Genomic DNA, 15955 nt, shown 5'->3' on the forward strand with positions numbered 1-15955 from the left:
CAACAACCCACTCCCGCCAACTTTACCCCAAAAATATTGCCTAGTGCAGTTATTTTATTAAAAAATAAAAATGGTACAATTTTTAAAAAAAAATAAAAAATATAGACTACACTGTATATTGGGGGCATTTGGGGTATATTTATAAAATTAACCAGAGATCTCGGCTCACGGCACTTGTAATGGCTGGTTATTTATCGCACGTCTGCAAACGGGCAAATTGTAATCTAGCCCATAATCTACAATGGTCATTACCATTACAGAGAACACAAGTACTTTAAAATGATGCATAGTTATTTTTATATACAGCATTTTTAATATGATGATTGTTAGAGTGTGCATATTATTGCAAGAGATATAAGCATAGGTTATTGCTTCGCTGTCAATGATGAACTGTAACGGTTACAGAAGTGTAAGCAACTCAAATCAAGTGTTTATCTTGATTTCCATTTAAATTTTCTTATTATTCATGTTTGTTTTTTTATTTTAGAGATATGTTTTCTGTGTAAGTAAATAAATGCAAATAGACACCTCTTCTATATATTCATACACAATACTCCTTATTTCATCTCTCACTGTAAACACTTAGAGAAAGAACAATTTAAAATGAACATTTTAGTACCTAACTCTCCTACCCCTGCACAGTGAATGTGATTTCTTCTGCACCTCATTGTTTACATAACTTTTCTATAATTAGTTCTGCTGTAAGTAACTATTTTAAAAGTCAAAATAAAGGTAAATGAGCTATTTGTAAACAAATGTGTACACCATCACGTAAAATGGAAAATAAGGAATACATTTAAAAAAAAAAAAGGGCGGGTGGGGGTCACTATACAGTGCCCTATTAATTCACTGTTATACCTGCAAGAGCAAGACTGGTCTAAAAAAAAAACACCTAGTTGAAGAAGGAATCCTCATCTTTTCATAGTGAAATCATGTTAATATATGCAAACAATCTTTTAGCTAAGTTCAGAAAATGAGCTACAGTATATTGCACAGCTAAAACATGTAAAATTAGAGATACCATAAGAAATGCGACATTGTGTTTTTAATGATCTATATACTTTACAAAATATTACCAATAGAAATATAAAAACAAAATTATATTTATGTTTTTCTAATATCTGCATCAACATTCCAATATGTTCCTATCGATGCAGCAAAGCTTAGGGCAGTAATCTTTATGAAAGGTTTTCACAGGGCAGACGGCTGAATTGTTCACAGACCTAGTATCAGGGGATAGTGATCCCTCGGAAGAGGCGACTTGGTAGACATTAGGAGACAACCTGTTGTCAGGTCTAAGCTCTTTATCATACTGCATAATGTTCCATTCCTGTCGTCTGTTCCTGGCTTTTCTAACCTTTTTCACCTCACGAGTTGTGCCATCTACTCGCTTTTGTTCCTGACGTGCAAAGAAAAGAGAAGCAAAGCAAAAAGACAAGAAGGAAGAGAGAATAGTTAAACAGAGTTAAGCCAGAAAGGAAGACTTGCTTAAATATATTTGTGCTATTAAGCAAAGTGCCGCTTTCTTTTAGTAACATTTGTACAAGCATTACAAAAAAGCATCAAAGCTGTGATAAGATAGACCAGTTAAAAGGACAGTAAACACCTTATTTAGTTATACAAAGTAAAACAATGCTGCATTATTTTGCCCCCTTTTCATGTAATGTAGCTCTGAAAAGTGTGGCTTTTCTAATAGCTGAAAATGCCCCTTACAGACTCCACAAGGCAAACCCTGCAACATATCGCATCCTACCTGGCTTTAACAGTTAACAAGATGCCAGTTTATTTTAGAAGTGTTTAGACTTGGCCGGTATGTTATTCCATAGCAAGACAATAAGAGTCTTGTAATTGCAAGGCGTTTACGGTCCCTTTAACAAATGCAAGAAATCCAACAATTTTTTTTTTTGGTGCATTTCGTTATTTAGAGAAAAGAGAAAAACAAAATATGAAACGGATGAATTTGTGCTTAAAGAGAAGATTAAAACCATTACTAAAGAAAGAGGTCAGAATTCAGCAACGATTACCATTTGGAGACTAAGGCTCCAATAGTCTGTTTTAGTAACTGAACAGCCTGGATAATTGTCCTCATAAAGGAAATGAAATTATATTATTGGCATTTAGCATTGAGGATATTAATAAAATCTGATTTGTGTTTATTCCTGGAAACAAAAGGGGCATAGAAAACATTTCTTACATTTGCTTCTGAAAAGATGGCATTTAACAATGCATTTTTTTTTATTTTCTGCAAGAACAAATGTCACCGAAGATATAGGTTTGCAGAGGTGTATCCCTCTCCAGAAGTAAACCTAGTACACAGCTGATACCTCTGTATTAGTATGCATTTAAAGAAATTAAAGATTAAACTTTCATGATATAAATAGATCATATTTTAAAACACTTAACTTCACTTCTGTTATCAAATTTACGTTTTTCTTGGTATTTATTAAGAAAAAGCATATTTACATATCCATCAGCAGCAATATAGTAATAGAAACTTGCTGATGATTGGTAGCTACACATATTTGGTAATTGTTATTGGCTCACCAGACAACTAGGTCCTAGTAATGCATTTCTACTCTAGTGCTGACTTAACTATCACCTAGTTTACGAGTGATGTCGCGAATAGTTCCCGGCGAACATAGCTTGTTCGCGTTCGCCGCGGACGGCGAACATATGCGATGTTCGGTCCGCCCCCTATTCGTCATCATTGAGTAAACTTTGACCCTGTACATCACAGTCAGCAGACACATTCCAGCCAAATCAGTGGCAGACCCTCCCTCCCAGACCCTCCCACCTCCTGGACAGCATCCATTTTAGATTCATTCGGAAGCTGTATTCTTAGTGAGAGGAGGGACAGTGTAGCTGCTGCTGATTTAATAGGGAAATCGATAGCTAGGCTAGTGTATTCAGTGTCCACTACAGTCCTGAAGGACTCATCTGATCTCTGCTGTAAGGACACATCCCAAAAAGCCCTTTTTAGGGCTAGAACATCAGTCTGCTTTTTTTTTTTTTTCCTGTGTAATCTAATTGCAGTTGCCTGCCTGCCAGCGTGTGTGTCAGGCTCACAGCGTATACTGTGCCCACTTGCCCAGTGCCACCACTCATATCTGGTGTAACAGTAGTGTACATTTAAAAAACAACAACACTTTTTTGACTGTGAAATAATAGCAGACAGCTGCCAGTACCCAAGTTGGCCGCCAATAAGGCAGATGGGGAGGGTTAGAGAGCTGTTTTGGGGGGGGGGGATCAGGGAGGTTGGGGGCTAAGGGGGATGCTACACCACAGCATATGTAAATATGCTAAAAAATAATAATACATTTTTTTTTAAAAAAAAAACCTTTTATTTTAGTACTGGCAGACTTTCTGCCAGTACTTAAGATGGCGGGGACAATTGTGGGGTGGGGGAGGGAAGGGAGCTGTTTGGGAGGGATCAGGGGGTCTGATGTGTCAGGTGGGAGGCTGATCTCTACACTAAAGCTAAAATTAACCCTGCAAGCTCCCTACAAACTACCTAATTAACCCCTTCTCTGCTAGCCATAATACACGTGTGATGCGCAGCAGCATTTAGCGGCCTTCTAATTACCAGAAAGCAACGCCAAAGTCATATATGTCTGCTTTTTCTGAACAAAGGGGATCCCAGAGAAGCATTTTCAACCATTTGTGCCATAATTGCACAAGCTGTTTGTAAATAATTTCAGTGAGAAACCTAAAGTTTGTGAAAAAGTGAACAATTTCTTTTTATTTGATCGCATTTGGCGGTGAAATGGTGGCATTAAATATACCAAAATGGGCCTAGATCAATACTTTGGGTTGTCTACTACACTACACTTAAGCTAAAATTAACTCTACAAGCTGCCTACATGCTCCCTAATTAACCCCTTCACTGCTGGGCATAAAACACGTGTGGTGCGCAGTGGCATTTAGCAGCCTTCTAATTACCAAAAAGCAACGCCAAAGCCATGTAAGTCTGCTATTTCTGAACAAAGGGGAACCCAGAGAAGCATTTACAACCATTTATGCCATAATTGCATAAGTTGTTTGTAAATAATTTCTGTGAGAAACCTAAAGTTTGTGAAAAAGTGAACAATTTTTTTTTATTTGATCGCATTTGGCGGTGAAATGGTGGCATTAAATATACCAAAATGGGCCTAGATCAATACTTTGGGTTGTCTACTACACTACACTTAAGCTAAAATTTACAAGCTCCCTAATTAACCCCTTCACTGCTGGGCATAAAACACGTGTGGTGCGCAGTGGCATTTAGCAGCCTTCTAATTACCAAAAAGCAACGCCAAATCCATATAAGTCTGCTATAATGGCATGTCTGGCACACAGTGTTGGGGCAAGGGTCCATCTGACCACTGATACCTGGTCTGCAAAGCATGGTCAGGGCAGGTATATCACCTACACTGCGCACTGTGAAGCGGGCGTAACCCTTACACTACCTGATCGATACAAAATCATACCTGATGTTTTAAAGCATGTTATTCCAAACAATTTAGGAATGTTAGGCGATTTATGCCCTTTATGGACTCAGCAGAAATGAAAATATTTCTGACGGATGTCAGAAAATCAAAATTTTTAATCACTTCCCAAGCTCTTCATTCCATTCCTCGGCCATCAGTGTCTCCGTGTATGGAGGTAATCGGACTCATGGTAGCGGCAATGGACATAGTTCCCTATGCCCGCCTACACCTCAGACCACTGCAACTATGCATGCTCAAACAGTGGAATGGGGATTATGCAGATTTATCAGATAATTATATGTAAATTATATTCACACTTGTGAAGTAAAGGGACACTGAACCCAAATTTTTTCTTTAGTGATTCAGATAGAGCATGCAATTTTAGGCAACTTTCTAATTTACTCCTATTATCAAATTTTCTTTATTCTCTTGTTATCTTTATTTGAAATGCAAGCAGATTTACCGAGCCCATCTTAGGCAAGGCGAGCACAATACCAAGGAGCTAAGTTAGTATCTGAACCTAGAGGGTTGGTGGACAGGTCCACATTTCACCTGGGGAGGGCTGTGAGTCTACAAGGAGAAGCTCACTGTAGACCAGGGACTTGGTGGACCAACTTGCACCTGGGAGGTCTGCAAACATTTTTCAGAGAAAAGACCTTTCACTGCCTGGCGGATAAATCCTTGCCTGCCGCTCTGAACGATAAGTTACTGTGAGGAGGATTCAGGCCTCCAATCAGTTAGAGGATCCCCTTTGAAACAATGAGTAGATCTTGCACTTCACTTTCACCTCACTCGTCATCAAGAAGGCAAAAGAAAAAAGGAATGAGGATCATGGGAAGTGGTGGGATTTAAAGCTCTGGTGTGTTGGGGTGGCTTTTGCCTCTTCCTGGTAGTCAGGAGGGGAATATTCCCAGACGTGATGACATATGAACTCTCACATCTAATGAAAGAAATTAGTCTGTAATGTTGCTCCCCAATGCAGGTTGCCATCAAACAGCACATCAATGGCCCACAAGGACAGTACTAATTTGGAAAACGAATAGAAGCTTTATTTTGTGATGCCAAAGCTTTAGCATGAAGGCTCCAATTGGAAGCACCCTCTATCGGGACCAATGTACAATTATAATAGTTGTGTACAAATTATACAAGAGTCTAATCCAAGAAGAGACTGCAGGACTGTGATGTGATCTGACATATCAAACCAGCTGAATAATGAGGACTCTTTCCCTGTGTGAGATCTTTGGAAATGACCAATTACAAATATATTTATCTGGATATTATTGTTAAAATGTTTGTTGATGTTGACCGCACTAAAGAAGGGCACAAAAAAAAAAAAAAAAAAAAAACTGAATACAGTAGTCTCATATGGCAAATAAGGAAACACTGTACAGTAGCCTCTAGAATATGCAGATAGGCATATTTCAGACCCAGTTACATAATAAAAGCATGTGAAGGGATCATGCTGGCAAGTGTCATTAAAGATTTTAATATAGAACATCTGTAGGTGCTTTTGTAATTGAGAATCAATTCAATAAAAAAATTGTCTTTCAAACAGCATCAATGAGAATTAAAGATCTGACAAAACATCTGTTAATGGAAAATTTTGATCGATCACATTCAGTACCCATACATCTGAAACCAAATTCAGATGCATAACAATCAGACTCGGCTGATGTAGAAAGGATTTGTGACTATTGAAACTATCATAGACGTCAAATAAAGCAAGATCTTTAGTAATGCCAGCAGTTATATCCTTCTCTTAGTCATACCTCAACTGCAGGCTCCAAAGCATGTTTATCAGAGGCAGGCTGGATATGGAGCAGTTTAACTCATAAATGTTGTTCAATACATGAATAACAAATGTCTGAATCTCCAAACTTCTTTGGTAGATAATGAATACACAAGAGCAGCAGCATTCTTAAGAAGACATTGCACACAAAAATGAAAAAGTACTTAAAGGGACAGTCAAGTCAAAGTTTTTTTTTAATGATTTAAATAGGGCATGTCATTTTAAACAACTTTCCTATTTACTTTTATTACCAATTTTGCTTTGTTCTCTTGATAGTCTTAGTTGAAAGCTAAATCTAGAAGGTTCATTAGCTAATTTCTTAGTCCTTGAAGACCACCTCTAATCTGAAAGCATTTTGACAGTTTTTCACCACTAGAGGGCGTTAGTTCATGTGTTTCATATAGATAACATTGAGCTCAGGCACGTGAAGCTCCTAGGAGCAAGCACTGATTGGCTAAAAATGCAAGTCTATCAAAATAACTGAAATAAGGGGGCAGTTTGCAGAGCCATAGATACAAGGTAATCACAGAGGTAAAAAGTATATTATTATAACTGTGTTGGTTATGCAAAATTGGAGAATGGGTAATAAAGGGATTATCTACCTTTTTAAACAACAAAAATTCTGGTGTTTACTGTCCCTTTAAAAAAAAAATATATATATATTCTGCTGTGTATAATCTCGCCCCAACCTCATTAATCCCCCCCAAAGAGCTGTCTAACCCTCCCCCCACTAACTATTTCCCAACATTTTGGGTACTGGAAGCTGTCCCCCCCCCCGCATAGCCTACCCCCTCCCCCTCCTAGATCTATTTTTAAAAATTATTTCCCCCCTCCTCTCCAATTGTTAAGCCCGGATCGCAGGTGCACATGCACGCACCCGGCAATCTTTTCCGACTGCTGGCAATGGGCCGCCCACCCGCCTCCCTACAGCTGTTCCCACCCACCAACGATCGGCACCCATCGCTGGCCGATGGCCCTCTCTGCATCGGTGTGCCAAAAAAGGTATTGCAGGGATGCCTCAATATTGAGGCATCACTGCAATACCTTAGAAGCTGCTGGAAGCCATCAGGATCACTTCCAGAGCTTTAAACCCCAGAGGACGTGCCAGGCACGTATTTGGTCGTTAAGTGACCTCCAATGGAGGACGTGCCTGGGATGTCCTTGGTCGTTAAGGGGTTAAAAAGATAGATATCCCTTTATTACCCATTCCCCAATTTTGCATAACCAACAGAGTTATAATAATATACTTTTTACCTCTGTGATTACCTTGTATCTATGCCTCTGCAAACTGCCCACTTATTTCAGTTCTTTTGACAGACTTGCATTTTTAACCAATCAGTGCTGACTCCTAGGAGCTTCACGTGCCTGAGCTCAATGTTATCTATATGAAACACATGAACTAACGCCCTCTAGTGGTGAAAATTTGTCAAAATGCTTTCAGATTAGAGGCAGTATTTAAGGTCTAAGAAATTAGCATATGAACCTCCTAGATTTAGCTTTCAACTAAGAATACCAAGAGTACAAAGCAAAATTGGTAATAAAAGTAAATTGGAAAGTGGTTTAAAATTACATGCCCTATCTAAATCATGAAGTTTTTGTTTTTTTTTTACTTTACTGTCCCTTTAAGCGTATTTTACTTTTAAATATAGGCATTTCCCTCCAATACATTTGCATTAACAAAAATGCCTCTAGTAAAAACATAATTTATGTAAGAACTTACCTGATAAATTCATTTCTTTCATATTAGCAAGCGTCCATGAGCTAGTGACGTATGGAATATACATTCCTACCAGGAGGGGCAAAGTTTCCCAAACCTCAAAATGCCTATAAATACACCCCTCACCACACCCACAAATCAGTTTAACGAATAGCCAAGAAGTGGGGTGATAAGAAAAAAGTGCGAAAGCATAAAAAATAAGGAATTGGAATAATTGTGCTTTATACAAAAAAATCATAACCACCACAAAAAAGGGTGGGCCTCATGGACTCTTGCTAATATGAAAGAAATGAATTTATCAGGTAAGTTCTTACATAAATTATGTTTTCTTTCATGTAATTAGCAAGAGTCCATGAGCTAGTGACGTATGGGATAATGACTACCCAAGATGTGGATCTTTCCACGCAAGAGTCACTAGAGAGGGAGGGATAAAATAAAGACAGCCAATTCCTGCTGAAAATAATCCACACCCAAAATAAAGTTTAAATGAAAACATAAGCAGAAGATTCAAACTGAAACAGCTGCCTGAAGTACTTTTCTACCAAAAACTGCTTCAGAAGAAGAAACACATCAAAATGGTAGAATTTAGTAAAAGTATGCAAAGAAGACCAAGTTGCTGCTTTGCAAATCTGATCAACCGAAGCTTCATTCCTAAACGCCCAGGAAGTAGAAACTGACCTAGTAGAATGAGCTGTAATCCTCTGAGGCGGAGTTTTACCCGACTCAACATAGGCATGATGAATTAAAGATTTCAACCAAGATGCCAAAGAAATGGCAGAAGCTTTCTGGCCTTTTCTAGAACCGAAAAAGATGACAAATAGACTAGAAGTCTTTCGGAAAGTCTTAGTAGCTTCAACATAATATTTCAAAGCTCTAACAACATCCAAAGAATGCAATGATTTCTCCTTAGAATTCTTAGGATTAGGGCATAATGAAGGAACTACAATTTCTCTACTAATGTTGTTGGAATTCACAACCTTAGGTAAAAATTCAAAAGAAGTTCGCAACACCGCCTTATCCTGATGAAAAATCAGAAAAGGAGACTCACAAGAAAGAGCAGACAATTCAGAGACTCTTCTGGCAGAAGAGATGGCCAAAAGGAACAAAACTTTCCAAGAAAGTAATTTAATGTCCAATGAATGCATAGGTTCAAACGGAGGAGCTTGAAGAGCCCCCAGAACCAAATTCAAACTCCAAGGAGGAGAAATTGACTTAATGACAGGTTTTATACGAACCAAGGCTTGTACAAAACAATGAATATCAGGAAGATTAGCAATCTTTCTGTGAAAAAGAACAGAAAGAGCAGAGATTTGACCTTTCAAGGAACTTGCGGACAAACCTTTATCTAAACCATCCTGAAGAAACTGTAAAATTCTCGGAATTCTAAAAGAATGCCAGGAAAAATGATGAGAAAGACACCAAGAAATATAAGTCTTCCAGACTCTATAATATATCTCTCTAGATACAGATTTACGAGCCTGTAACATAGTATTAATCACAGAGTCAGAGAAACCTATTTGACCAAGAATCAAGCGTTCAATCTCCATACCTTTAAATTTAAGGATTTGAGATCCTGATGGAAAAAAGGACCTTGCGACAGAAGGTCTGGTCTTAACGGAAGAGTCCACGGTTGGCAAGAGGCCATCCGGACAAGATCCGCATACCAAAACCTGTGAGGCCATGCTGGAGCTACCAGCAGAACAAACGAGCATTCCTTCAGAATCTTGGAGATTACTCTTGGAAGAAGAACTAGAGGCGGAAAGATATAGGCAGGATGATACTTCCAAGGAAGTGATAATGCATCCACTGCCTCCGCCTGAGGATCCCGGGATCTGGACAGATACCTGGGAAGTTTCTTGTTTAGATGAGAAGCCATCAGATCTATTTCTGGAAGTTCCCACATTTGAACAATCTGAAGAAATACCTCTGGGTGAAGAGACCATTCGCCCGGATGCAACGTTTGGCGACTGAGATAATCCGCTTCCCAATTGTCTATTCCTGGAATATGAACCGCAGAGATTAGACAGGAGCTGGATTCCGCCCAAACCAGAATTCGAGATACTTCTTTCATAGCCAGAGGACTGTGAGTCCCTCCTTGATGATTGATGTATGCCACAGTTGTGACATTGTCTGTCTGAAAACAAATGAACGATTCTCTCTTCAGAAGAGGCCAAGACTGAAGAGCTCTGAAAATTGCACGGAGTTCCAAAATATTGATCAGTAATCTCACCTCCTGAGATTCCCAAACCCCTTGTGCTGTCAGAGACCCCCACACAGCTCCCCAACCTGTAAGACTTGCATCTGTTGAAATTACAGTCCAGATCGGAAGAACAAAAGAAGCCCCCTGAACTAAACGATGGTGATCTGTCCACCACGTCAGAGAGTGTCGTACAATCGGTTTTAAAGATATTAATTGAGATATCTTTGTGTAATCCCTGCACCATTGGTTCAGCATACAGAGCTGAAGAGGTCGCATGTGAAAACGAGCAAAGGGGATCGCGTCCGATGCAGCAGTCATAAGACCTAGAATTTCCATGCATAAGGCTACCGAAGGGAATGATTGTGACTGAAGGTTTCGACAAGCTGAAATCAATTTTAGACGTCTCTTGTCTGTCAAAGACAGAGTCATGGACACTGAATCTATCTGGAAACCCAAAAAAGTTACCCTTGTCTGAGGAATCAATGAACTTTTTAGTGAATTGATCCTCCAAACATGATTTTGAAGAAACAACAAAAGTCGATTCGTATGAAATTCTGCTAAATGTGAAGACTGAGCAACTACCAAGATATCGTCCAAATAAGGAAATACCACAATACCCTGTTCTCTGATTACAGATAGAAGAGCACCGAGAACCTTTGTAAAAATTATTGGAGCTGTTGCTAGGCCAAACGGCAGAGCCACAAACTGGTAATGCTTGTCTAGGAAAGAGAATCTCAGAAACTGATAGTGAGCTGGATGAATCGGAATATGCAGATATGCATCCTGTAAATCTATTGTAGACATATAATGCCCTTGCTGAACAAAAGGCAGGATAGTCCTTACAGTTACCATTTTGAATGTTGGTATCCTTACATAACGATTCAATATTTTTAGATCCAGAACTGGTCTGAAGGAATTCTCCTTCTTTGGTACAATGAAGAGATTTGAATAAAACCCCAGCCCCTGTTCCAGAACTGGAACTGGCATAATTACTCCAGCCAACTCTAGATCTGAAACACATTTCAGAAATGCTTGAGCTTTCGCTGGGTTTACTGGGACACGGGAAAGAAAAAATCTCTTTGCAGGAGGTCTTATCTTGAAATCAATTCTGTACCCTTCTGAAATAATGTTCTGAATCCAAAGATTGTGAACAGAATTGATCCAAATGTCTTTGAAAAAACGTAATCTGCCCCCTACCAGCTGGGCTGGAATGAGGACCGCACCTTCATGTGGACTTAGAAGCTGGCTTTGCTTTTCTAGAAGGCTTGGATTTATTCCAGACTGGAGATGGTTTCCAAACTGAAACTGCTCCTGAGGATGAAGGATCAGGCTTTTGTTCTTTGTTGAAACGAAAGGAACGATAACGATTATTAGCCCTGTTTTTACCCTTAGATTTTTTATCCTGTGGTAAAAAAGTTCCTTTCCCACCAGTAACAGTTGAGATAATAGAATACAACCGAGAACCAAATAATTTATTACCCTGGAAAGAAAGGGAAAGTAGAGTCGATTTAGAAGACATATCAGCATTCCAAGTTTTAAGCCATAAAGCTCTTCTAGCTAAAATAGCTAGAGACATAAACCTGACATCAACTCTGATAATATCAAAAATGGCATCACAGATAAAATTATTAGCATGTTGAAGAAGAATAATAATGTTATGAGAATCATGATCTGTTACTTGTTGCGCTAAAGTTTCCAACCAAAAAGTTGAAGCTGCAGCAACATCCGCCAAAGATATAGCAGGTCTAAGAAGATTACCTGAACACAAATAAGCTTTTCTTAGAAAGGATTCAATTTTCCTATCTAAAGGATCCTTAAAGGAAGTACCATCTGCCGTAGGAATAGTAGTACGTTTAGCAAGGGTAGAGATAGCCCCATCAACTTTAGGGATTTTGTCCCAAAACTCTAATCTGTCAGACGGCACAGGATATAATTGCTTAAAACGTTTAGAAGGAGTAAATGAATTACCCAAATTATTCCATTCCCTGGAAATTACTTCAGAAATAGCACCAGGAACAGGAAAAACTTCTGGAATAACTACAGGGGATTTAAAGACCTTGTCTAAACGTTTGGCTTTAGTATCAAGAGGACCAGAATCCTCAATTTCTAATGCAATTAGGACTTCTTTAAGTAAAGAACAAATAAATTCCATTTTAAATAAATATGAAGATTTATCAGCATCAAACTCTGAAACAGAATCCTCTGAACCAGAAGAATCATTAGAATCAGAATGATGATGTTCATTTAAAAATTCATCTGGATAAAGAGAAGTTTTAAAAGACTTTTTATGTTTACTAGAAGGAGGAATAACAGACATAGCCTTCTTAATAGATTCAGAAACAAAATCTCTTTTTATGTTATCAGGAACACTCTGAACATTAGATGTTGATGGAACTGCAACAGGTAATGGTATTTTACTAAAGGAAATATTTTCTGCATTAACAAGTTTGTCATGACATTTAATACAAACAACAGCTGGAGGAACAGCTACCAAAAGTTTACAGCAGATACACTTAGCTTTGGTAGTTCCAGCACCAGGCAGCGATTTTCCTGAAGAATCTTCTGACTCAGATGCAACATGAGACATCTTGCAATATGTAAGAGAAAAAACAACATATAAAGCAAAATTGATCAAATTCCTTAAATGACAGTTTCAGGAATGGGAAAAAATGCCAAAGAACAAGCTTCTAGCAACCAGAAGCAATGAAAAATGAGACTTAAATAATGTGGAGACAAAAGCGACGCCCATATTTTTTTAGCGCCAAATAAGACGCCAAAAATGACGCCACATCCGGAACGCCGACATTTTTGGCGCAAAAGAACGTCAAAAAATGACGCAACTTCCGGCGACACGTATGACGCCGGAAACAGAAAAGATTTTTTGTGCCAAAAAAGACGCAATAAAATGAAGCATTTTCAGCCCCCGCGAGCCTAACAGCCCACAGGGAAAAAGTCAAAAACAGAATTTATGTTTACCTGATAAATTACTTTCTCCAACGGTGTGTCCGGTCCACGGCGTCATCCTTACTTGTGGGATATTCTCTTCCCCAACAGGAAATGGCAAAGAGCCCAGCAAAGCTGGTCACATGATCCCTCCTAGGCTCCGCCTACCCCAGTCATTCGACCGACGTTAAGGAGGAATATTTGCATAGGAGAAACCATATGGTACCGTGGTGACTGTAGTTAAAGAAAATAAATTATCAGACCTGATTAAAAAAACCAGGGAGGGCCGTGGACCGGACACACCGTTGGAGAAAGTAATTTATCAGGTAAACATAAATTGTGTTTTCTCCAACATAGGTGTGTCCGGTCCACGGCGTCATCCTTACTTGTGGGAACCAATACCAAAGCTTTAGGACACGGATGAAGGGAGGGAGCAAATCAGGTCACCTAAATGGAAGGCACCACGGTTTGCAAAACCTTTCTCCCAAAAATAGCCTCAGAAGAAGCAAAAGTATCAAACTTGTAAAATTTGGTAAAAGTGTGCAGTGAAGACCAAGTCGCTGCCCTACATATCTGATCAACAGAAGCCTCGTTCTTGAAGGCCCATGTGGAAGCCACAGCCCTAGTGGAATGAGCTGTGATTCTTTCGGGAGGCTGCCGTCCGGCAGTCTCGTAAGCCAATCTGATGATGCTTTTAATCCAAAAAGAGAGAGAGGTAGAAGTTGCTTTTTGACCTCTCCTTTTACCGGAATAAACAACAAACAAGGAAGATGTTTGTCTAAAATCCTTTGTAGCATCTAAATAGAATTTTAGAGCGCGAACAACATCCAAATTGTGCAACAAACGTTCCTTCTTTGAAACTGGTTTCGGACACAGAGAAGGTACGATAATCTCCTGTTTAATGTTTTTGTTAGAAACAACTTTTGGAAGAAACCCAGGTTTAGTACGGAAAACCACCTTATCTGCATGGAACACCAGATAAGGAGGAGAACACTGCAGAGCAGATAATTCTGAAACTCTTCTAGCAGAAGAAATTGCAACTAAAAACAAAACTTTCCAAGATAATAACTTAATATCAACGGAATGTAAGGGTTCAAACGGAACCCCCTGAAGAACTGAAAGAACTAAATTGAGACTCCAAGGAGGAGTCAAAGGTTTGTAAACAGGCTTAATTCTAACCAGAGCCTGAACAAAGGCTTGAACATCTGGCACAGCTGCCAGCTTTTTGTGAAGTAACACAGACAAGGCAGAAATCTGTCCCTTCAGGGAACTTGCAGATAATCCTTTTTCCAATCCTTCTTGAAGGAAGGATAGAATCTTAGGAATCTTAACCTTGTCCCAAGGGAATCCTTTAGATTCACACCAACAGATATATTTTTTCCAAATTTTGTGGTAAATCTTTCTAGTTACAGGCTTTCTGGCCTGAACAAGAGTATCGATAACAGAATCTGAGAACCCTCGCTTCGATAAGATCAAGCGTTCAATCTCCAAGCAGTCAGCTGGAGTGAAACCAGGTTCGGATGTTCGAACGGACCCTGAACAAGAAGGTCTCGTCTCAAAGGTAGCTTCCAAGGTGGAGCCGATGACATATTCACCAGATCTGCATACCAAGTCCTGCGTGGCCACGCAGGATCTATCAAGATCACCGACGCCCTCTCCTGATTGATCCTGGCTACCAGCCTGGGGATGAGAGGAAACGGCGGGAACACATAAGCTAGTTTGAAGGTCCAAGGTGCTACTAGTGCATCCACTAGAGCCGCCTTGGGATCCCTGGATCTGGACCCGTAGCAAGGAACTTTGAAGTTCTGACGAGAGGCCATCAGATCCATGTCTGGAATGCCCCACAGCTGAGTGACTTGGGCAAAGATTTCCGGATGGAGTTCCCACTCCCCCGGATGCAATGTCTGACGACTCAGAAAATCCGCTTCCCAATTTTCCACTCCTGGGATGTGGATAGCGGACAGGTGGCAGGAGTGAGACTCCGCCCATAGAATGATTTTGGTCACTTCTTCCATCGCTAGGGAACTCCTTGTTCCCCCCTGATGGTTGATGTACGCAACAGTTGTCATGTTGTCTGATTGAAACCGTATGAACTTGGCCCTCGCTAGCTGAGGCCAAGCCTTGAGAGCATTGAATATCGCTCTCAGTTCCAGAATATTTATCGGTAGAAGAGATTCTTCCCGAGACCAAAGACCCTGAGCTTTCAGGGATCCCCAGACCGCGCCCCAGCCCATCAGACTGGCGTCGGTCGTGACAATGACCCACTCTGGTCTGCGGAATGTCATCCCTTGTGACAGGTTGTCCAGGGACAGCCACCAACGGAGTGAGTCTCTGGTCCTCCGATTTACTTGTATCTTCGGAGACAAGTCTGTATAATCCCCATTCCACTGACTGAGCATGCACAGTTGTAATGGTCTTAGATGAATGCGCGCAAAAGGAACTATGTCCATTGCCGCTACCATCAACCCGATCACTTCCATGCACTGAGCTATGGAAGGAAGAGGAACGGAATGAAGTATCCGACAAGAGTCTAGAAGCTTTGTTTTTCTGGCCTCTGTCAGAAATATCCTCATTTCTAAGGAGTCTATTATTGTTCCCAAGAAGGGAACCCTTGTTGACGGAGATAGAGAACTCTTTTCCACGTTCACTTTCCATCCGTGAGATCTGAGAAAGGCCAGGACTATGTCCGTGTGAGCCTTTGCTTGAGGAAGGGACGACGCTTGAATCAGAATGTCGTCCAAGTAAGGTACTACAGCAATGCCCCTTGGTCTTAGCACAGCTAGAAGGGACCCTAGTACCTTTGTGAAAATCCTTGGAGCAGTGGCTAATCCGAAAGGAAG

General features: G+C 40.0%; 1 protein-coding gene across 1 annotated transcript in view; it reads right to left on the reverse strand.

Moving 5' to 3' along the window:
• Positions 1-15955, reverse strand: part of LOC128643625 (actin-binding protein WASF3-like) — a gene marked incomplete at its 3' end in the record, with an annotated part of 94579 nt that overhangs the window by 51283 nt on the left and 27341 nt on the right. The window contains exon 5 of the mRNA XM_053696459.1: positions 1224-1399. Coding sequence (XP_053552434.1) covers positions 1224-1399 — 176 coding nt within the window. The remainder of the gene's footprint in view (positions 1-1223; positions 1400-15955) is intronic.

This window comes from Bombina bombina, unplaced genomic scaffold (assembly GCF_027579735.1).
Source record: "Bombina bombina isolate aBomBom1 unplaced genomic scaffold, aBomBom1.pri scaffold_928, whole genome shotgun sequence".
NCBI classification, from domain to species: Eukaryota; Metazoa; Chordata; class Amphibia; order Anura; family Bombinatoridae; genus Bombina; species Bombina bombina.